Source organism: Rousettus aegyptiacus, unplaced genomic scaffold, assembly GCF_014176215.1.
Source record: "Rousettus aegyptiacus isolate mRouAeg1 unplaced genomic scaffold, mRouAeg1.p scaffold_m13_p_10, whole genome shotgun sequence".
NCBI lineage: Eukaryota > Metazoa > Chordata > Mammalia > Chiroptera > Pteropodidae > Rousettus > Rousettus aegyptiacus.
Window position 1 is genome coordinate 24,542,390 of NW_023416285.1, and position 23,455 is coordinate 24,565,844.

General features: G+C 37.6%; 1 protein-coding gene across 3 annotated transcripts in view; it reads left to right on the plus strand.

Moving 5' to 3' along the window:
• The window catches only part of ELOVL6 (ELOVL fatty acid elongase 6), a 101,165-nt gene that overhangs the window by 47,414 nt on the left and 30,296 nt on the right, over positions 1–23,455 (plus strand). For all 3 annotated transcript variants that reach the window (XM_036227620.1, XM_016140826.2, XM_016140825.2), the window contains one exon: positions 11,083–11,214. In XM_036227620.1, the coding sequence (XP_036083513.1) occupies positions 11,083–11,214 (132 nt within the window). The remainder of the gene's footprint in view (positions 1–11,082; positions 11,215–23,455) is intronic.

Here is a 23,455-nt window from a genome sequence, read left to right on the forward strand (position 1 = left end):
GAAGTGTCTGTTCAGGTCCTCTGCACATTTTTTGATTAGATCATTTGTTTTTTTGTTGTTACTGAGTTGTATGAGTTCTTTGTACCTTTTAGATATTAGGCCCTTATCATAGGCATTGCTTGCAAATATATTTTCCCATTGAGATGGTTGTCTCTTTACCTTGATGACAATTTCTTTTGCTGAGCAGAAGCTTTTTAGTTTGAGGTAGTCCCATTCATTTATTTCAGCTTTTACTTCCCTTGCCTTTGAGGTCAAATTCATAAAATCCTCTTTAAGAGCAAGGACCTTGAGTTTAGTTCCTATGTTTTCTTCTGTGCATTTTATTGTTTCAGGTCTTATATTCAGATCCTTAATCTCTTTTGAATTAATTTTGATGTGTGGTGATAGACAACAGTCTAGTTTCATTCTTTCGCAAGTGGGTTTCAGTTTTCCCAGTGCCATTTATTGAAGAGGCTTTCCTTTCTCCACTGTATATTTTTGGCTCCTTTGTCAAAAATTATTTGCCCATATAAACATGGGTTTACTTCTAGACTCTCGATTTTTTCCACTGGTCTGTGTGTCTGTTTTAGACAGACATAATTTTTTTATGGGGCTCTGCGTGTGTAACATTTTGAAAGTAATTTCTTCCCAAAGATCCTATTTCCAGTTGTAAAAAGAAAGCCAACAAGAAAAAAGAATTTATCAAGAATTTTAAAAAGATGACAAAAGGAAAAATTATATGGTGACGGATAAGTACAAGCAACTTTCTCTAACATATCTAACAGAGGGAGTGTACCCTCCTGGAAAAGGGTAGATATGTAGCCAATCTACTGAATGAACTAAAGGTAACTTTACTTTGATCATGGCCTACTTCAACAATAGAAAACTGAAATGGTTTTCATGCCTTTTAAAAAAATAATAAGAAGAACCTGTGGTCTTTAAATTAGCATCTGAGTGGAAAACAGAATGAGAAAGTGGTAATTGCAACTCAAAGAAGCTCATAAATTACACATTATGTGGTTCCCTGAGTCAAACATAACAGATTAGAATAAGACAGATTAGAAAAGACTTTACTTTAGTCATGGCTTTGTCTTGCAATTATAAAGTGGTCATTCATATTCAGTTATGATTTACTTGGGAATAAAAACTGCTGGAAAATTCTCATTGTTTCAAAATACAAAAATGCCTTCGTGAAGTATTGGGGGTCTTTAAGTCTCGAGAATGTGACAGAATCTGGCCTGGCTAGAGAACTCCAACAGCACAACTTTAAGATCTTTTTCAAGAAAACCTTCTTTCATATTATCAAATTGTAACCACCATTAACACCCAGTGAATCTCTTGTTGGCAATAAGCAATGTGTTACTTTGTTCAGTCTCTAAGTCTCCAATTTATTTGTGGCCTTAAAATTACTTTTGTCTTGTTTCCAACTAGAATGAGCAACTGAACTAAAGGAGCATTCTTAAAAAAGATGTGGCCTCACCAGTTAGCAATTTTGCTCAGCTTTGGACTTTTCAACTTAGAACATGAAAACTTGTTGCACACTAAGTGGATATCAGCCAAATTAGGAAATGCTTTTAGATCTGATCTTTTCTTACCTCACAGTTTAATATTTACTTTCACAACTTGCTGCACTTACGCATGAACTGTAGCCATAAAACAAGGTCATTTAAACATAAAGGAGCTCCAGCCATCTCTCCAAAGTGTAATTAGCAATTATCCTCTGTTGAAATGCTACACAAATGGAAGTTTCATCCTGACTCTTGATGGCCTACAAGTCTCCTGGCAGAGATCTTGATGTATCAAAGAGAATGAAGCTAGGTACTAGTTTCAGTAGAATCCCCGGAGTTGAGGGGAAAAAAAGCATTTAAATATATATATATATACACATTCTTTGAGAGTGTTATTTGATTGGACAACAAATACAAATATTCAGCAGCTACTGTGGTAAGACTAGAAAAAACATCTCTTAGGAATGTTTTGGAACAAGGTAGCATGATAGAGAACTTAATCTCTAAGGGTAAAAGATAAAGCCATTATTTGTTTTAATTAATTATGGACTAATTTCCATTATTCGTATTGATGACGCATGGAAGCGGAAAGGGGTAAATACAAGTGCAGTAAGCCCAAAGCACATCAGTATTTCATTTGGGCATTCTTTATTTGGTTGGTTACCTCATAATTATAGCCACAGAATCACCATCCTGAGAAGTATTTATAAAGCATTTACAGTTAAGGATTGTGCTATGCGATGAACATTGAAGATTTATTAAATAAGAAGAGTCCATACCATCTAGAAATTACTAGTTATCTGATAATAAAACAATATAGTGTTGCATTATACCCAGCTGTGGGGACCTGCCAGAATATGAAGTCTTACTGGATTACCACTGAAATGTTAGGGAAGCCATTTATCTACATTAAATAGTAAGTGGGCTAGCAGCAAGTCATTATTCATCTTGACTATAATTGAATCTTTACCAAAGAGATGCCAGGATGGAAAAGTAGTTTTAATTCACTTAACTAGTTTGCTAAAGAAAAAGTTTATCTTCTAAACATAATGGAAACATCTAATACATTAAACTATAAATGATATATTATGTTTACCTAATTGAAGAGATAAGACTTAATACTTCCTTAAGATGATCCCCTCTTATAGAAGCCTAAGCTTCATTCTAAATTAACCCAAACCATTCTTTGAATTTTACCACAGATTTATGTAGTATACGATGAACAACATTTTTATTACAGTATTTATACTTAAACAAATATCAATTCACATTATGAATGGCCAGTGACTCAGATATAGCCTAAATAATTAATTTATGTTTACCTACTTCCTTGAGAGTAGCCATGGCAATGTTTGGTAGTTTTGACCAATAAGCGATATGCAGCTGTGTGCCCATGGGCAACCAGTGTCATTAGCACCCCCTCCCCCCAATTCCCTCTGCTGTAGAACAAGGAAACTGAGCTCCATCTCTAAAATCCTTTGCAATTCCCAAATTCTGCATGTCTATATCAATTAACTTGGTTGCCTGAGCTGTGAAATTGAGGGTTTGTAAAGAATCTTTAGAAAACATGCGAAAAAGAGAACGGTCCTTGCCAGGAAGTTAGCAGTACATTAGAATTAGTTCTCATTCTGGAACTGAAAAATTAGAATAAAAAAAATACAGAGGGAAAATTTTAATATTTTCTTAGTTCTTTGAGGCACATTATTTTTGCCTTTAATGGCTCGAATGATAAGACGCATAAAGACATCCATTTCACTTGGTTCATAATTGCAAGTAACACAATCACTCTAACCATAACCAAAACCTAAATTAGATTAAACAAATGAGAGAAAGCATTATAAGTGAAAGTTTTCAGTGGTTTATATAGTTAATTTGTTCTCCAGGAAATGGAGTTTGGATCAAAATATTCTAAGCCCAGAATCCTCTTGCTTTTTTCACAGTTAAACAATGTACTACATAGTTATACAATGTCCATGGAATTCAGTAGGAGGGCTTAAGAAATTCTTATAAGATAGCACATCAGGTGCACCCTTTCTCCTCCTGGTCCCCAAAGTTTACCACAGGAGAGCAAGGGGATCTGAGGCCACTTAACCTTTAAGCCTGGTTCCTTGGCCATAAAATAAAGATAACACTTTACCTGCATTAAGAATGATTAGGAGGATTAAATGATAACGGTTTTAAGCTCAATTGCTACCCAGAAGAATCACTTCCTATATCATAATACTATGATTATTGTCACTTATCATTATCTTTATAATTTAAAAAAGAACATATACTATTTCCTATTATTACTGCCTCCATTAACTCGATGGAATTTTGTTTTTCTTTACTGAGTCCTTGTTTATATGAGTGTATATGCAATAGGGATTCTGATTCTAAAAGTAATTTAATGCCAAACACTCGTAGAATTCAAAGGAGAAGTAAAGTGATAAATAAGTTTATGGCCAAAAGTACTTTCTTTTTGATATGTTCAATAGTTAAGTTTCCATAAGTGTCTCATTTTTTCATTTCTCTTTGAAGTATAGAAATAGTCTTTTTCTGGAGGAAGAAAATGGATCATGTTTTCTTCTGAATATTTTATTCCTTAGCTGTTAATATATTACTGGGAAGGTACAACTGTTAATTCACTTAGTGTTTGCTGAACGCCCATGTGCACAGGTGCATAATTATTTTTCCCTGGCAGAAAATCTGATATGACAAGACCAGGATCATTCGACAGGTGTTTAATAAGCACTACTGTGTGCCAGGTGTTATTTCTAAGAGAAGAATTTGCAAACCTCGGTGGAAGAGATTTATTCCACCCTTAGTTATGGGTTGATTTCCAGAATCACTTACTTTATTTAGTTGTACTTGCCAAGTAGGTCTCTTGCACTCATTGAAGTAAGTGTGTTGCTTATGTAAATAGTATGATCCCTCGTGAGTCAGCAATACTTGTCAGCGGTTAGGGGAAAGAAAAGTATGAAGCATTTTATAAATAATGATCTTCAGGTTAATGCATTCTGCTATTTGTATTATGTGTCGTAACTTACCTTTCAAACCTTTTCCATTTTAATCTAACTGAGTGGAGAATACCAATTTTAAGGGAAATATTGCTTTTTCAGGAAGTATATTCAGATGTTTAAATTATTTACAAGGCCTCTGTTAAAATTTTTATTGAATCATGGTCTATAGAAACCTTTTGTGTTTGTTTTTTGAGGCATTATCAATACTATTGACACTTCTCCTTGGCATAATAGTGAGCCAGCAGGACCTGGAGATTCTATTTGATATTTCTTAGCTATGACCGAATAAGAGCCCCATCTAACCCTCACTACCAAAAAGAGAGAATGATGAGGCCCTGTGTTCCATCATCCCTTTTGTTAAACTTGTTTTATCTCTCCACCCTGAATATTGTTTTGGTTGCATGTTTCCTGGGAACGAATCCAAGGTATATAATTTCATCTGTAAATATTAACTAAGTACTTTGAAAAGTATGACTAACAACTTTTGATTTGATTAAAAATGTCTTTTACAAATAAGGATTCAAAAAAAATTCTATATTTTTTATTGTCATGTGTCTCAAGTCATTTTCACTCTAGAATGGTCCCAGATTTTGATTCCAGGCTACTGATTTGTTGAAGAAATAAGTTCGGTTGTCCTACAGAATGTTTAACAGTTTAGATGTATCCTCTGTATTTCCTATAAACAGGTACTAATATTTGATTAGTATCAAGCTCAACCAACTAATGTTCTTCCTTATCTCTGCAGCCATGTGGGAACAATAACACTGTGTAAAACTACTTGCTATGTTACAATTACAGCTCAGCCTTTGGATAGGAATCCGCTGAGCAGGTCCCATTTCTATTCAAGAATACTATAATGATACTGATAACGCCAAGGTCGCGAGTTCAACAAAACAAACGACCTGTAAGAACGGTAGCCTGGAATTCCTCCCTCCTTACAGCCCCTGCCCCACCCGAAGCTCCCCCTCCCATCCTGAGTCATGAAACACACGTGAAACCTAAGACAAAGTAATCATGTGCCCCTTGCATGGACACTCCAAGGGTATAGAAGCTGTAAGAAATCTAACCAAGGGGAGATCGTGCTTTGGGTTTGTTGAATGCCCCATGCTCTCTGCTGGCATTAAATTCTCCTTCCCCTAACGAAGTTGTCTGAGCGTCTAATTTCCTCTGTCGAGTGTTACTTCCTGCAACCGATTTCTGGTGCATTGGCTGGGAAGCAAGGAGGAACGGCGCCCGCATTTGGCAGAATTCAGGTACCCCACTGAGGGGACCCCAACCCACCCTGTAGACACATCCACTGAGTGCGCATTGGGGATTACCCTGTGTGGACGCCTCACAGGACGGAAGGGGAAGCCCCATTATCCGTCCCTGCAAGGATCAGATAACAGAGGAACAAGAAAACTAGGACATGGCAGGGCCACGATAAGGAAAAACCAGGCACAGGGTAGCCAGCTCAGGTCCTGCCCCCCTGGGGAGCCTGATCACCTCCGGATGTCACCCTAGTACTCTACATTTGTTAAGGGAAACCATGACCTCACAGGTACGTAGGGTGAAGGGTGGAGTGTGTTAGGTTAACACTGCATAAAAGGAAAGCCCGATCCCCCTCTGGAGAGTAAGCAAGCGTCCTCCATAGGTTAAGAGGAACGACTGCTTACTCTCCACAGGTCAGGGTCTTCCCAGGGCGGGAAGACAAAGGTCAGGGCCTCCCAAAGCGGAGGGAGGCAATGTTTTAGCCTGGTGTATGAATGAGTGAATGAATGAGTGGCCTGGCCGGTTTGACTCGGTCAGGTACAAATTTGGAGCTCCACAGCTGGGCACCCTTAAGGTCCTCTAAAGTCCATGGAGTTCGAGTGGGCTCATCAGCGGCTCCGTGGTGTATGGCATATGGTCTATAGCATCATTGGACTAGTGTCCGATTATAGGTCATAAAGCTGAATCCACTACGGCCAAGCATCGCCAAGCTCCTTCGGGACACGGCCAGATGAGCACCTGAGTGGTCTCCTCTCTGGAGGAGTCACCCACCCTTGTTTGTCTTCGCATCACCGACATAGGGTAGGATATGGGGCGGGGGTGGGGGGGTGGCAATTAATTACTAATTCAGTTTAAGAATTGTCTTTCTCCAAATGACCCTTTTGACATAGGGACCCTCTGTCATATTATTTTCTTGAAATTTTAAGGTCTATTTTCCCCTCCATTAGGATGCTCCCTAAGGCAAATATGGGGGGGTGGGGGTGGGGAGATTCCTCTAAACCAACTGGCTTAAATTGTATGTTGAAAAATTTTAAGAAAAGCTTCTCAGGGGATTGATTATGGGGTCAAGTTGACCGAAGGAAAACTGCAGGCTCAAAGTACCTTTGACACACGTGACCAAATCCCTCTATGAAGCCACAAAGCAGGGAGAACGGGAGCCCCTACTCTGGAAATCTACACGACAGAAGGCATTTGAAAGATGAGGGGAAAAAAAAACCAAACAGGTGCTCATTAACACCCCCGGACTTAAACTCCCAGACCCGTGCTGCCATCTCCCGTCCCTCTTCAGCCTTTCCAGGCGGCACCAGCAGGATGCCACGGGGCACGCACCCAATCCTAGGGGTGGGTGACATGCTTTCAGATTCAGACACAGCTAGGATTGCGTTCCCTGGTATCTTAAGGGTTGAAGTTCAGTACTTTTACCAGGCAGCCCAGGTTCAACTCTCAGTAAGGAAAAAATATTTTTCCTCCTTCCTCACCAGTGGCACAAGCACTTCCCAGCTTGTGCCCTGCGGGGAAAGCAGAAACCTCAGCCCCACAGTCCAGCTGTCAGCGAAATACAGCCACAGCAATTCCTCCCAGCAAGGACCCACAGGGGACCCTCCGCCTTCCAAACTAACAGTGGGAAGGGGATCAAAAAGTTCAGCCTGTAAACGGTTCACTAAACTACAATACTATCCTCCAATTAGATCTTTTTTTTTTTTTTTTTTGCAAGAAACCGGAAAATGGGAGGAAGTTCCCTACATACAAGCTTCTATGCTCCTTTACCAAGACGCAGACTTATTAGATGACCCAGTGATAAGAGCACCTTCCTGGAGATCTCAAAATAATCAGGAATTTTCTCCTCTTCCTTCACCCTCAAACTCTGAAGGGGTCCAGGTTTTCTAGGGACCCCATTATTTCATCACGCCCTGAGGAAACTAGATATGCACCCCCAAGGAAGTTACAAATACTGATAATAGGAAAATATAAGTATGTGCATGACCACTGATTTATTTGTCTGCGTTACAAGTAATATATGGTTAAAATAAGAATTCTAATTATAATAGAAAGGAAAATGTATGTTTTTGGTAAGAAAATGTATGAAGTATAGAAATTTATTTTGAAGGAAATTAAAGGAAAGATATTTGTCTTAAAGTTGGTTATTTTTGAATGAGGAAAGTAGTAGAAGTTTTATAAAGAGAAATCATGAGAGGAAATTTTACGCGATTAAGCTAAACAAAATTGGACATTTAAATGGCAAAAGTAAACTAATACAAAATTAAAGTTGCGTTTTAATATTTCTGAGACTACTAGTCTGTTACTGATGTTATGGAAAAGTTTTCTGAGTAGAAAACAAGGATTCCATGCTTAATCAAAATAATTTATGTGTTTTGTGTTGCCTCAACCAGTTTTCTGTGACTTTTAGAAAATATGCTGCTAACATTAGTCTGAGGGCCAGACCTTCCTAGCTATACATTTCATAACTTGGTCTGTGCCTAATATTCAAAGAAAGCTCCAAAAGTTGGGGCCTAGACCCCAACTCTGCAGGGCGACTTGGTGCCAAAGATCTTTAAGGTGTCCAATAACTAGGACTGGGCAGAGAAGGAAGCAGTGTACAAAATGGGTGCAAATTTTAGGTGCCACAATACAAGGACCATCTCGAGGTGACCCTAGGCAATAAAAACCTTGCAGGCATTGTTGGGACTGAGGCATAATCAATGTGCAAACTGCAGAAGGACAGGCACTAAAAGAGAGAATTCATCTAGCCCTGGGGAGCCAGGGAGGGGTGGACCTCATAAGCCCTTGCCCCATGAAGGGGCTGCTGTTTCCTCCAATAACGGAAGCTCAAGTGCTTGCAAGCTCCAGTCCTAGAAAAATCCACCACGATCACAACAATGGAACCTCAGGTCACCCTCGACATGACGAGAGGGGAAAACTGAATTTTTACTAGATACTATAGCTATTTACTCTGTCTTGACCCATCCCATGGGCCTCTCTCCAATGCTAACTGCACAGCGACAGGAATAAACAGCTCTCAAGGCAAACAGAAAGGGCCCTCCCTACCAAGTTTTGTTAGGTTCAAAGTTCCCAAATGCTGTCAAAGTACAAGAAATGAACAACTAGGTACATTTGTCTTAACCAATTTTCTTATGAGTCCTCACAGTTTCATCCAGAAAATAAACCAGAAAGTATAGCCTATTCCTATGAACCCGTGGAAGATCTACGCTCTTGTTCTGGAAAGTAGATAAGTCCACATGTCCCAGGGAATCGGAACTTTTGTGTACCTTGAATTAACAAACTGCCATGAAAAGTAACTTCATTGTCAGTTACCTCTACTATTAACTTGGACTTGTCTCTTCTATCTTTTTGCTAAGTTTGTATCTTCTAGGTTCCACTTCTGCATGCTGGAATGACCTCATGCTGTCTGCCTCTGGGGCCCTTAGAATACGCTTTCAGAGATTTTTGTTCCCAATAGGCAGGGACTACAGCCCTATCTCAGCTTCGAAGAAGTTACAGAAGACAGACCTTCCTCCCTCAACATCCCCTTAAGATTAAAGGAATAGAATCGCTGAAAGGAAATAGTGTAAGGAAGGGGCAGGGAAAATCGAAGTGTTAGTCTAGCCACATTCAGAGACTACAGTGTGTTAATCAGTCCTGCAGCCAGGCCAGGAGGACACCTGCAGAACAAAGGAAGGTTGGCTAAAGGAACAGCTCTCTTCCTAAATATCACTTCCTGTTTATATGTGGGTGGGTGGGGGGCGGGAGGGGAGGACTCTAATAGAGGATTAAGTAGCTGTGGGAAGCTACAGAATTAGTTCCCACCAAGACAACGCCAAATATAATGGCCCCACACACCTCTGATGATAGCCGATAGATTTTAAAACATACTATTATAGGACAATACTGCCTGGCTAGAGGTAAAGGAAATCTCACAGAGTCAGTCAGATACTTAATTTGCCTAAGCCAATGATATTATAACACCACCTCCAAATAAGCGTGTAGTAGGAAAACAGGACAGAAAAATCCATTGGCCAGATTCCCAGAGCTAACTAGAGCCTGACAGGACCCAGGCAGGTTCCAAAACTAAATAGCCCCACTTGGGCTTTTACTAGATGTGCAGAAAATTCATTCTCACCAACCGTTACGTACAGATAGATGACCAGAACCAAACAGTTGAGGATCTTGTCAAGAAGATAGCACACGCCTGTGTAAGTAATGGCACAAATAGAACCTCAATAGCCTTTTAGAGGGATCATTTTCAGCCTTTGGCAGGTTTAAAACCTTAATAGGAGCAGTTTTACTGCTCTTAGGAATCTACCTGATAGGGCTGTATCTGCTGCCCCTGCTATTAAAAAGCTTAAAAGGCATGGTAGGAGCCATCGTACAGTAGCGAGCTGCAGCCCACATGTACTTTACTCGCCACTATCAGGAGATCCCATAAGATAGCTTAGATAGAAAATGTGAGACTCCAATGTAAAAATAGAATGTCTAGAATCTCAAAGGAGGAAGGAGAGAGGAGAGGAGGCATCTGAAAAAATGCAAAGGAAAGGGCCCACAGAAGTGACCGACTGAGCCAGTTAAAACTGCTCTTACCCCCCATGCTGCCCAGTGCTCTTCAGCTAACATGTTTTCCCACTGCTACCCCCCACCCCACCACCTCAAGGGCTCTCCAGCTCACATCTGTTAATTGATGGCTTGCCAACCAACTAATGTTCTTCCTTATCTCTGCAGCTGTGTGGGAATAACAATACTGTGTAAAACTGCTTGCTATGTTACAATTAGAGTTCAGCCTTTGGATAGGAATCCGCTGAGCAGGTCCTGTCTCTGTTCAAGAATCCTATAATGATGCTGATAACGCCCAGGTCGCAGGTTCTACAAAACAAATGACCTGTAGAACCAATAGTCTGGAAATTCTTCCCTCCTTTTACAGCACCCCTCACCGCCCCCCCCCCCCACCCCGAAGCTCCTCCTCCCATCCTGAGTCATGAAGAGCACATGAGACCTCAGACAAAAGAATCCCATGCCCCTTGCATGGACACTGCAAATGTATACAAGCCATAAGAAATCTAACCAAGGGGAGATTGTGCTTTGGGTCTGTTGAATGCCCCACGCTCTCCGCCGGCATTAAATTCTCCTTCCCCTAACGAAGTTGTCCGAGCATCTGATTCCTCCGTTGAGTGTCGCTTCCTGCAACAGTCTCTTCAGTGAAGGGGGCACATTCCAAAGAAAATGTTTTCAGTGCTTAAAAGAGAGGATTGGTATAAAAGTCGATGGATAATGAATAAACAAATTTCTAATGGATAAAAATAAATTGCTTAAATTCTTATTTCATAAGATTTTGTTTTTTTGTTTGCTCATAGGAAGAAATCTTTCCTGTTTTCTGCTCTGTATGCTGCATTTATCTTTGGCGGTCGGCACCTAATGAACAAACGGGCAAAGTTTGAACTGCGGAAGCCATTAGTGCTCTGGTCCCTGACTCTCGCAGTCTTTAGGTATGTTTTTTTTTTTTTTTTCATTTTCCTGTTATAATCCATCCATTTCATCAGACTTGGTTGAAAGAAAACAACAATTGAGCATTTTACCTTACATCTCATATTTTGAGTAGATTAACGACATCAAGCCATATCCAGAGAGAAAGCCTTTGCTGTGAAGTTGCCACACCATGTTCAGTTTGTGAAACAGTATGTCAGTTCTCTTATCTTGGTCGCATAAATGTAGGTAGAGGGATAAATGAAAAGTCACAGCAGTAAACTAAAGCTATGACAGAGTGTAGTGTTTGAATGTGATGGGCATGCTGGCACTGATACTTAATCAAAAAATGGCACTCAGACACATGACCGGACACTGGATGTCTATGTCAGTATCATTAGGCCAGAGGATGCTTTTCTTCTGCATCCCCAAAAGCACCCTCTAGCCCATAACTGATTGGCAGGCATATGTTAACGCAGCCACTTCTTACTTTATATCTGGTAGTACTCATCATAGAGGCTGACAGGACAAGCCTGGTCTCTCCAGGGACATCTGCCAGCCAACATCCAGACTCAATTCTAGAAGCCTGAAGGAGCATCGTATAATTTTTGGTGATTTAGATAATCCTAAGACTAATTAGCACACGGCTGATATACAAACAGTTACCAGAATTTGCCTACAGCACTGACGAAGGTACCTGTGCTATTGGTGGTTTGCTTGTCAATACTAGCAAGTTCATCAGTAGGCCGGAGGAATAGGAGAGCACGGGGAGCAGATGCAGATGATGCAGACGTGCCACAAAATAAAAAACTCTTCATTTTAATATTTGAGCATTAATTTTTATTAATATTGCATATTAACTGTTCTACTGCTAAGCAGAAATAGATGGTATCATTAAAAGCCTCATTAGTCATTTAAATCTTAATAAAAATGATCAGGAAGAGGGTTTTCATAAACTCCAATGATCTGTACATTTCCATTATGTTGGTTCTCTGCTTCTGACCACTCATGCGCTTGTTTCTATGGATTATGCTTTATTTTAGTGCATTTTATAAGGCACTGCATTTGAAGTACTCATGATTTGGATCTATGACTAGAGTCTTCTCCAATTCAGTCTGTGTCGGGGCATGGTTCTCTGACACAAAATAGTATTTTGTTATTTACATTTAAGGTTCACAGAGTATACCTCCTTGAAAAGATTTTGATATTTGAGGGGGAAAAAAATTATCTTAATCCTAATGATGCCTTTTAGCATTTTACAAATTTTCAACAACCTCAAGCTTTTATCTTTTGTTTTTCTAAAACATTAACATATATGAGCAGAAGAAAGGGTACAGAGACCTCCATGCACTCCTACTTAAATAATTATCAGCACTGTTCATCTTCTTTTCTCTGTATCCCTACCAACTTCCCCTTTTTCCCCAAATTATTTGGAAAATAATTAATACAAGCTGAAGTATTTCTGAATGAAATGATACCATTTCTATAAGTACTCCTTCTAAAAAACTGACCAGAGTATCATTATTTCACCTAAATTAGTAATAATTTTTATGCTTAAGTGTTCAAATTTCTCCAACTGTCTCGTAAATTATAGTTTTTACAATTTACTTTGAAGAATCTAGATCAAAGTGAGATCCACACATTTCCATTGGTTGATTTCTTTTAAGTTAGAGGTTTCCACCTTCCTCTCCCCACCCAATCCATCTTTAAACAAACCAGACCATATGCTCCTTAGAGTTTCCCCCAGACTGGATTTTGCTGATTGTGTTCAGTCCCCTGTGTTCCTTATTAGTTAGTAGTTAGATCTAAAATTTGATTATATTCAGATTTAACATTTGACAAGACTTTCTTATAGGTAGAAACTTGCCTTTATCAACTCTTCAGTTATCTTGAAGTATATATAGTTATTACAACAAACGGAGGATAAATGGTTGATTCTTTGGTCATATTTACCCTTTTTGAAAAAGTGATTTGATTTCCTAGCGTGTAAATAATACTGTTCTTTTTTCTTAAGTATCATTATGAACTCGTGATTCAGATTTTATATGTTGATGATTTTGAGATGAATTTGATTTCTGTATATTTTAGTCAATTGCTGTAATTCTTTTGGATGTTAAATTACTTCATCTTTGGCCAGTGGGAGTTTCTTCAAGTTTATTCCTGAATCCTTTTCACAGGCACTGAGTAGTGCTCATAGCTTGTATTTTTGGGGGGCGGGGGTGACAAGATGTTCCAAGCAAGGCATATTATATATTCCTTTTCTGGAATTGGAATTAGGCATTTCTCTAAAGAGGTCTAGTTCCTTTCGGGGAGGGGAGATAGTATATAGAAACCACTATATGAGTACTAGATACAGGTAGTTAGTATTTAGTTCTTATTGCTTGGACTTTCAGAGGCCAGAAATAGAAAATCATTTATTTTTTAAAGAAATGCACCCAGAGTTGGTACTGATACATTCAATTCAGATTTATGATTAGAGAGTTTTTACTTAATTAACTTCTTATTTCTCCTTCCTCCCATGCCTAAATCTAAGTTGCCAAGGTTGTCCAGTAATTACTCATTTACTTTATCCGACAGTGCATTTACGATGGCCATTAAGAATACCTTATCTTTTTTAGATTGTCTTGTTTCCTCTTCCATTTCCTTAATTCTGTTACTTTACTTCCTTCAAAGCCATATTTTGTATAAAATTTTAGAAAGCAGAACTATGTAGAAGAGTCTGAGCATGGACAGTCTAGGGTCTTGTAAAAATTGATCATAATATTCTAATCAGTAATTTAGAAAGCATCGATAATGGAATTTTGTTGTATTAACTGAGCAAGGTTCCATGTTAGGAATGGTACATTGAAGTTCTTGTGTGCTTACAGAATTCTGGTCGACAGTACATTGAGTGAAAAAGGCTAAATACAGCATGATATTTTTTAGATAATATTTTTGTAAATTTTACTTTCAGACATAAATGTTCATTAATACATTAAAATATTTGTAAAAGTATTATAAAAGATACTAGAAAAAATATACTCAATTCTTACATTGGTGGAAAGGCAGAGAAGACATGGTTTAATTCAATGCCTGCTGCGTACTAGAAAATAAAACAAAAAAAAATTCGATGTTTGTAGAGCTTGATTCTCATGGACTGGCAGGTTAGCAACAAAAAGGATTTAAATTTTTTCTGTGATGTTATCTTATTTAAAACAAATGAAGCAAATATGATAATGTTGACAAATCTCAATTCTGGATATGGGGTGTTTACTATTCATTGTGTTTTTCTGCATATTTTCTAAAATATACACACATACGTACATGATCTCATACACAATTCTAGAGAATCTCAGTGACAGTCACTATTTTTATTTTATAATCCAAATAGTTGATATAAAGAATCAAAAAATAAGCTCTTCTCAGAAACAGATGCTTTGGTGAATATTAATAAGAATTTCCCTATTTTGGTCATACACTCTAACTTTGTTATTACAAGGCTATGTGTTTATAGAAAATTTTGAATGGCTCTTTCCTTTATATAATTCACAAGTTTTCAAATCCATCTGTAAATAGTGTCTGCTACAGAAGTTTAGAAATTCCTTGCTCAGGAGTCATTCTTTTATTAGATGGTCTGCATCTACTCTACTTCCCCTCTCTTTGCTACTGTGGGATATCATTGATTTGGATAAAGAAAGGGAACCAAACTTTTCATTAGAGGAATTAGAAATGAGGAGAGGAGAAGAACTGTAAGGTATTTTGGGGGGGGGGGGGGAGGAATCACTGAAGGAGTAATTTTCAGTGATTTTTCCTGTATTTTGATGCTTAAGAATAATTTTCCCAACTTGTCAAACCTGCCCATTAGCTTTTTATAGTAGCCAGAGACCCCACTATGACTAAATTCCGCATTTCACACACTGTATTTACTTATGAACTTTGACAACTGAGATGGGGATTACTTTGGATATGCAGAGTACTTAACCAAAAATTAAAATCCTATCTTCTTACAAGTGTAGTTTAGAAAATGGTAAAGTTTTTTTGGTATAGTTTAGCAAGAATTTCCTGTAGAATATTTTTCTTCTTTCCCTTTCCCTTTGAATGTTGACTGAATATGATAGCAATCTTCATACAGGCCATATACAATTTAATTTTTTGAAAGGGGTCATAAATTTTTATGGATTAGATAGAATATCATCAACTAAGTTTTCACCAGTCCTGCAAAGGATTCATTTCATTTGAGAATAATTTGTTTGTTTGTTTGTTTGTTTTTTCATTTTTGACAATTTCTCCCCATTACCTGCACTTAGTCCCCCCTTCAGGTCCAAACCATTAGCCTCTGATGTCAGTTAGTCTTTACGAATATGACTCGGATGATAACACAGCTCCCCACTTCAACCTACATCCCACCCAACGTAAGGACAAGCATTTCCTTATTTGATTGAGATAATTCCATGTATCATTTGGCCCTAAATGTTTGAATATTTTCCTAGGGTAAATGCTGAAATATTCTAATGATTTAAATTAGTAAATCTTTTAGATGAGATTGTTGCTCGTGGCAGACAACATCAAACACTTTGAAGGACCTGTGGTCCATTCTTGTCAGACTCTGTTGAGTCATTAAATCAATTTGCTATGACATCTCAGCTGTGTTACTACAGTTGATTTGTAAAGGAACTTTCTATGTATTTATTTAAGAACTCCAAAATCCTTCTAGATTGGGTACAGATGTGTGTGCTTCTGATTTAATTAGCTTTTACCCAGGATCTTTCTAGCAGTGGTTTCTTCCCATTGGCAGCATAAGGAGTTCCAAAGAGCCCTCGTCTAGGTCTCTGACTCAGAACAGGTCAAAGCAGGGTGTCTAGTCAGCGCATGTTAGAATAAGATAATTACTTTGTGCTGCATATTTATAGATGCCAGTATCACACTTGCTTCAGATTTACTTACTCCTGTTTCCTGGTGATTCGCTCTGGCTTCAATTGTTTTATGCCTTGTTTGCGCAAAACCAGATGTTACGTATGTAGCAGTTTGACTTTTCACCTCATTATTAATCAGCAGTTTTTCCCTTTGAAACTCATTTTTATTTCCTGGCCAAATTTTTGTCATTATATTTTATCATCATCTTAAATATAAAATACATTCAAGATTAATAGAAACTTACTCTTTTTCTTGAATGGGATCTCCATGAACAAGGTGTTTGAGTAGAGCACAGGAGATATTCAGAAAGTCTGTTTAACAGGGCAGAGCAGCAAATGGATGGTATTTAATCAAACCTACTCACTTTATACATACATATCAATATTTAATATTGGAAGAATTGTTGGCATTTGCCTTATTTTTAAGAAAACAACTCTATAATAAAATCAACTGAAACTGTTCAAATGAGAAAGCTCTGACATTTAAAAAACCCATATTGAAGGATTAAGTACATCATTGACCTGTAAAATGATGAAACACTGAAAATGACAAATTTCAGAACAGTTTAATCAATTTATTCTCAAGCACCTCATATCTAGTATTTTTGTTCTACAATTGCCAAAAGTGGTCCATCTTTGTCCACAGAGAACAACGTTATAGACGATTCCAGTGGTACTAACGAGATAAAAGAAATGGATAAACTATAAATATCCTAGAAGAAAAGCTCCTATTTTATCAATAACAGGTTCTAAATTTTACATTTTCAGAAGTATCACTAAAATGGATAAAGCAAAAGATACCTCTAGATACCTCTCAAAAACATAGTGCTGAGAAATAAAAAAGCAAGCTTGGAGTGTGATGCCAAGATAAAAAGTTTAATAACCCATAAATTAATAATAGAAAAGTTTAATAACCCATAAATTAATAATAGTAGTAAAAACATAAAAATAATGTTTGAAAAGTACAGACTAGTCATTATCTTGGTTTCTGGGGAGGCAGGGAGAGTGATGGGACCAGAGAGGGTCCAAAAGAGATTTCTACTCCTTTTGTAATATTTTATGTCGTTATGAAAAAGTTAAGTAAGAAAAAGATAACTCTGATGCAAAAGATGGATAGCAATTTTTTAAAGTTGAAAACAAATGATGAAAAAAATTAATTTTTCAAAAGAAAAGCTAACAGTCATTTTGTACGATTCTGGTGAAACGCCGGTTTACATTAAATAGAACAAGTTTATATCAAAACACAAACTCTGTGCCCTGTGGATCCTTTCACACACACACGTACACACACTTTCTTCCTCTCTCTCTCTCTCTCTCTCTCTTTCTAATAGCAGATTTATAGTTAGAATTAATATGGGTTTTTGGGGGGGTTTTTTTCTGCCGATGACCAAGTTAAGTGTGTACTTGAAAAATTAATTTGTGGAACTTTCTTTTTTTATCTGTTTGTTGTTCAGCTCTTGAGGAGGATTGTTGTTAGTGTTTCTAACTTGTACACAGACATACAGTCTGGTGGGCATAGACAAACAGATGTCTGATGTTGCTCATTTAAACATTTGTTGATCATCCCGTTTTATAAAAATGTTTCGTTTTATGCCTAGTTTACTTGAAAAGGTAAAACATGATCTTATCTATATTAGTTCTTTGTGCCTTCCTTCCTCTTTGGTTTTTGTGTCATTTTATTAAAGAACCTTAGAAATCATTTAACATTTTGATTCTGATGCCATATTTCTAAATTACAGCTTCTGTCTCATTTTTTTAAAGTGAAATTAATGGACATATAGAAAATGCTTCCTTTCTGAAGGCAAGGTGTATAAATGTTCTCTTCGCAGAATCAAATAGATTGTTCTAAAACAGAAATTGCTGGAACATTTGCTTATTAATACATAAAACACAACAACCTAAGAAATAACTAAGAATAACACACCAACCAAGTGACGAGGTTGTTTGAAAGGTCAGGTCACAGAATAACAGCAAAACACATTTTTTTTCCCTTTGCGCCAAGAGGAATGTAGAGCATCTACACTGAATAAAAAAACTCAGTAAACTATGAAGGCAAAAAGTCTAATAAACAATAAAGGCAAAAAAGGTCACTTCCATAAGAAAAATAATCCCTACATGTAGTTGTACTTCGAGAATTGGCTTACTTCCTTGATGACGAACACCATGTTGATATTTTCATAAATGAAGATGACAGTGTCTAGTCTGAAAGACAGTGGAGTTGTTTAGCATTTTGAGTTGTATTTGAATCTTTTTTTTTTTTTTTGAGAGCTGCAATGACACCCTCCACAATTCTGCTCCATACGAATATCACCTTTATTATTCTGTTCACCTATGCACACAACAAAGGAATTTCCTAACAAATCACAGCTACAGGATAAAGAAAACTCTTTCTCTGCCTACCCCGTCCCAACACATGTGTACACAACACACCGTAACCATGCTTTAAGTACTCTCTCAGCTTCTGTTTGTAGATGCAACTCAAATAAAATTCTGCTTCAGCTGGAACCTTACATCAGAGGTTCTGATGCCAACCCAGAGTATCTCTGATTGTCCCCTCCACACTTTGTTAGCCATGCCAGGAGCATCAATAATAGGTAACAGAGAGGAGTTATATGACAAGCTACTTCGTTGGCTTTGCGTTTGATTTTTAGATGTCTAAAATTGGATCCTTTGCCATGAGAGGCTCCAGTCTCAAATCATAATAAAGTGACACTAATTGAAACACTCGACTCCTTTTGAAAAACCAAGAGCAATAATAAAGATAAGAAATGGCAACTCGCTGTCCTTTAAACATAAGATAGAGCTTATAAACTGGGATCCATACATCCTGGTTTTATCTAAACTGTCTTGGTTTTATTATGCCCGTTGTCCTGGTATAATTATCAATAGCTCCCCTTTCACTCTTAAAAATGTCCCACTTTGAATGGTAAGTGAAATTTTTAGTCTATTCATAACCCACTGAGAAATTTTGTTGGCTCAATAAAACAAAAACTTCAAATATCCAAATGATTTACCAACTTACCCCTAACAAATCTTTATTTTTAGCATTGATCTTTCATCTGAAACTTGTTCTCCTATCTATAATATGTCCAATCACTTGACGTTGCATCACTCAAATTTAAAATATTCAAACCAGATCCTTTTTGGATAGCCCTTTAAAGTTTCTCAAAATTTATCACCATTTTTCCTAGTAAACATCTGTAAGTCATTTAAAATATAAAAATAGCTCTTTCAACTCATCACCAAGTTGTATGATTCTTCTTAACATCTACTACTCTTCCTTTCCATACTGGACACTCCAGGCACACTCATCATCACTTCATGTCTTAAGTACTGCAACCACCAACTGCTGTCTCTCAAATGTTTTTTCTATCCAAGCTCCTCTACATACCACAGTATTTCCTTGTTTAAATATTATTGGAAATTCCTTTGCCTACAGGGTAAAACTTCTGTCCAAAAAATATTACGATCTTTCTTTGACTGACCTTTTACCACTGCCCCATGCAGAATTTCTATTCCAGCCAACATATGCCTGACCATTGCCTGTAAAACAAACATACTTACCCCATCTTCATTTCATGTCTTTGCATACTGGACATCCTTCTCTCTCTCCACTCTGTTTTTAAAATCGTAGCCATCATTTAGACTTAACATAGGACGCCGTCTCTACAAAAAGTTTCTGATCGTTTCAGCCCACATCTCAGCTTCTCCCAAACTTGTTGCTATCCCATCGTTTAACCAGACTGTGTACTACCTTACCGACATACCTGCCCATAGACCGTATTAGTTCCTTAGGGCCAGAATTGTGTCTGGCTGTTCCTGGAACACCTTGGCATATACAATTCTAAATTCATGAATAAAAATCTCACAGTTGGACATTTCTCCAGTCATAAGTAATTGGCATTTTCACTGATTTCACTTGTTTGTTCTTGTGTTTCTCATATCAACATACCGCATGCCTCAGACATACCCCAGTCTTCTTTTAATACCAGTAGGCTTTACCTGTGGAAGTACAGACCTGCTTTAAGAAATCTGGAATTGACATCCTGTAATTGCCGGAGCCTTCCAGAGGCCTCCAAAGTCCTCCACAGTCTAACCTTTGTTACTCCGACCTCTCATCCTGTTCTCTCTCTCTCTCTCTCTCTCTCACCAGAGTAGTGACCTTCCTCTTTCTTAATCACCTAGGAAGGCTGCTCAAGGCTCTCACACTTGCTGCTCCCTCTGCCCAGAACATTCCTTGCCCCCCGGATAGTCTAAGGGCTTGTCCCTCATCTCCTTAAGACCTTTGCTCAAATTTTACCTCAGTGAGGTGTTCCCCACTTCCCTGTCTAAATCACAATAATTCCCACCCACATTCTTATTGCCCATGCCTCATTTATTTTTCTCATTGGCACTTACCACTCTGTATATGTATTACTAATCTCATTCATTCCCTCTCTTCCTGTTTGACTAAGTGCCCTGAGCAGTGGGATTTTGGTCTGACTTTTCTGCCCTGTCTTTAGTGTCCAAGTAGGTACTTAAGAAATATTTATCTTCTAAAAATTAAAAAGGAATGAAGAAAGGAGGCTCGTGGACAGTTGTTAGGAACTGTCCTTTCCATTTTTGGAAAGACTTCCATTCCAAAGGGGGAGAATAGGAAAAATGTGTTTCTACTTTTCCTTCAAATCCAGGAAATTACTAGATTTTCAAGTGTTTCAAGAAAATAATAATTAGATTAGTTAATTAAATGCATGATATTTTGCTTGTTTTATTTTTTTAAATAAAAATATCCATTGTGAGGGAGAATTCCAAGCAACTGTAAAAGGGGCTTAAGTTCTTTCTCGGAAAACCACAGAAAAACACATGCATACAAAACCTTTAATCTCACTATCACAGATATTTATTGTTAATATTTTGGTGCATGCCCTTTCAATAATATAATGTTAAGCTTGAGATCTTTTCATCATAATTTTAATTCTCTGTAATCTAATATATTTCACTTTGGACAAAAATATGACTTCAGTAATATGTTTGTATTACAGGTGCTATAACAACTCGAAACATGTAAGACATTTTAAATCATTTTACCAAAATGAATTAGTATTTAAATAGCTGACATACTATAGCTTTTCTAAAATTTGTGTGAGAAATAACATGAGCATTCTCGAAGAGATTAAACAGTAATTCAGGATGTAAGTATAATAACCCCTGAAGCAGTTGTTAAGGATTATTTTGAGTAAAACCGATTTAAGGATTACTGTGCTTATAAACTTCTTGTGTTCCCTCACAAATCCTTAAATGATCCTTTGTGTTTAGCAGGGTTAAAAAAATATATAACAAAACAAGCACCAGAAGATTTTGAATGACAAATTAAATTCTTTAAAAAAATCTACAGACATAACTTTTTATGAAATTGCTTAACTGCATAATCTGGAATGCATCAGATGATACTGACATTATTAAATTGAAGTGAACCACAATTGTAGATTGGCTGAAGAAAACATAAAAATGAATAACATGGAAAAGTACTAGAAGTTTATTCTGGAGAGGCCCGTTAGCAAGCAGAGAGTAACTGACACATTGAGAGATGAAACCTCCTTTCCTGCATAACCCATGTGTCCTCAACACAGGGATGTGAGTGGAAGACTACAAAAGACAGGAAATCAGGGTTTAGTAAAGAAGTGTTAGTCACTCACCCTAGTGTAACCCACCGCCATTAGAAAAACGAAAATATTCCTCCTAAATACGATGCCTCTCTCACATGAAACAAGGATTGCAAGCTTCTTCTTACCTCATTCTTGAAAGTATTACAGTTCCTTGATGAAAGCTGTCGATTTTTATTCTCTGTGTTTCAACCAAGAATTCCAAATAGTAACCGCTCATCTGTTTTGAATTGATAGGTTGCCTAGATCCCACTTGATTTTCCATATGGAATAGGAGGCCCGTGTTCTCCCTTGTAACCAGCAGTTCTTTTAATCGGTGCTTCCAGTAGGTAGTTTTGATTGGTAGCTAGCTCTCCTTGGAGCTCATTTCCTATTGTTTAAAAAAATTCACAAGGGTAAAAGTCAGTGGTGGCTGTTCAATCTGTTCTTATAATCACCTATTAACTAAATTGCCATGATTGCTGAAGGTCATCCACATTGTATTCATTGTTATCCACTGTATTTCTTAATAGTTTTCGGAGCTCTGGGATTTAGAATTAAATCTATATAATTAAAGTGATTGATTTGAGGAATAATACTTTCTTGCTTACACACTGCCTTTTCCTAAGCACATAACAATCTTTTATTATTATTATTCCTTTTGCTTCATTACTAATGATACAGTCATGGACAGAGAGGTGGCTTTTTGAATTTTTTTTTGTTTGGAGAAGTGAATGAGCATCATCAGCTTTGAAGTGGATGTGCAGGGGGCTTAAAGTAGCCAGGAGAGATTAGGCATTGATTCTAGGTATTTGTGTTAAGCCAGAGCTAGAGCACAAATCTCTAATATGGTTCGGTAGAACTGTCTATGATTTGAAGAAATGTATTAATCATTAGCTACTCAGAGTTCTCTTATGCAGGAGGCAGGGATTTGGGTTCTTCGAAAGGTTTAGGTTTAAATTGGAATTTACACTAACAGTGCAAAAAGAAAAAAAAATTTTCAAAAAGATCCAGGGCAAGGGCCCAGAGCTCAGGAGAGAGAACAGCCGGAAAGAAAATCTAATATCTGCCTTTAAAAATAGCAAAATTAAAACTCTAGAAAATTTTCCATCTTGAACAGACAAGCCCAGCACAGGAGATTTTATCTTAACTTCTCGAACTGTTACTTGCCAACTTGCTCATTTTTTGCTGTGACCAAACTCATCTTTCATCACACCTACCAGTGAAGGAATCACACTCGAGTGTCTGTGACCTGCTGACTGACACCTCCACACTGTATGTGAACTTTTCTGTGCTCCTCAAGGACTTATCATTAAATTCATAGAGTAGAAATAGGTTAAGGTTTGAAGTCGTTAAAAGTAAAGGCAAACGCACGTTTGCCTACCTTGTCTGATTCCTTCCTGCTTTGCCTGACCTATTAATCTCCTTTCTGCCATCCCCTTATAATACATTCTGTAATTCTTCCTTCACATGTACCCACACAAGCTAAGATTACAAAGGGAATTGAATCTGACTTCTAAAGAACAAAAGTGAAATTTTCTTCGGCCTTTCAAAAAGGACACACACACACACACACACACACACACACACACACACACACCCCGTGGCCCTGGGAGGGAGGAGCTGTGTCACTCTTTTTCTCCAGCATCCCCTGCTCTAGCACAAAACGTGATTCAAATCAATAAATGATGGATATAAATGATAACTGGATGGATAATGTATCTTATAAGTAATGAGTGGTATTCTTATGC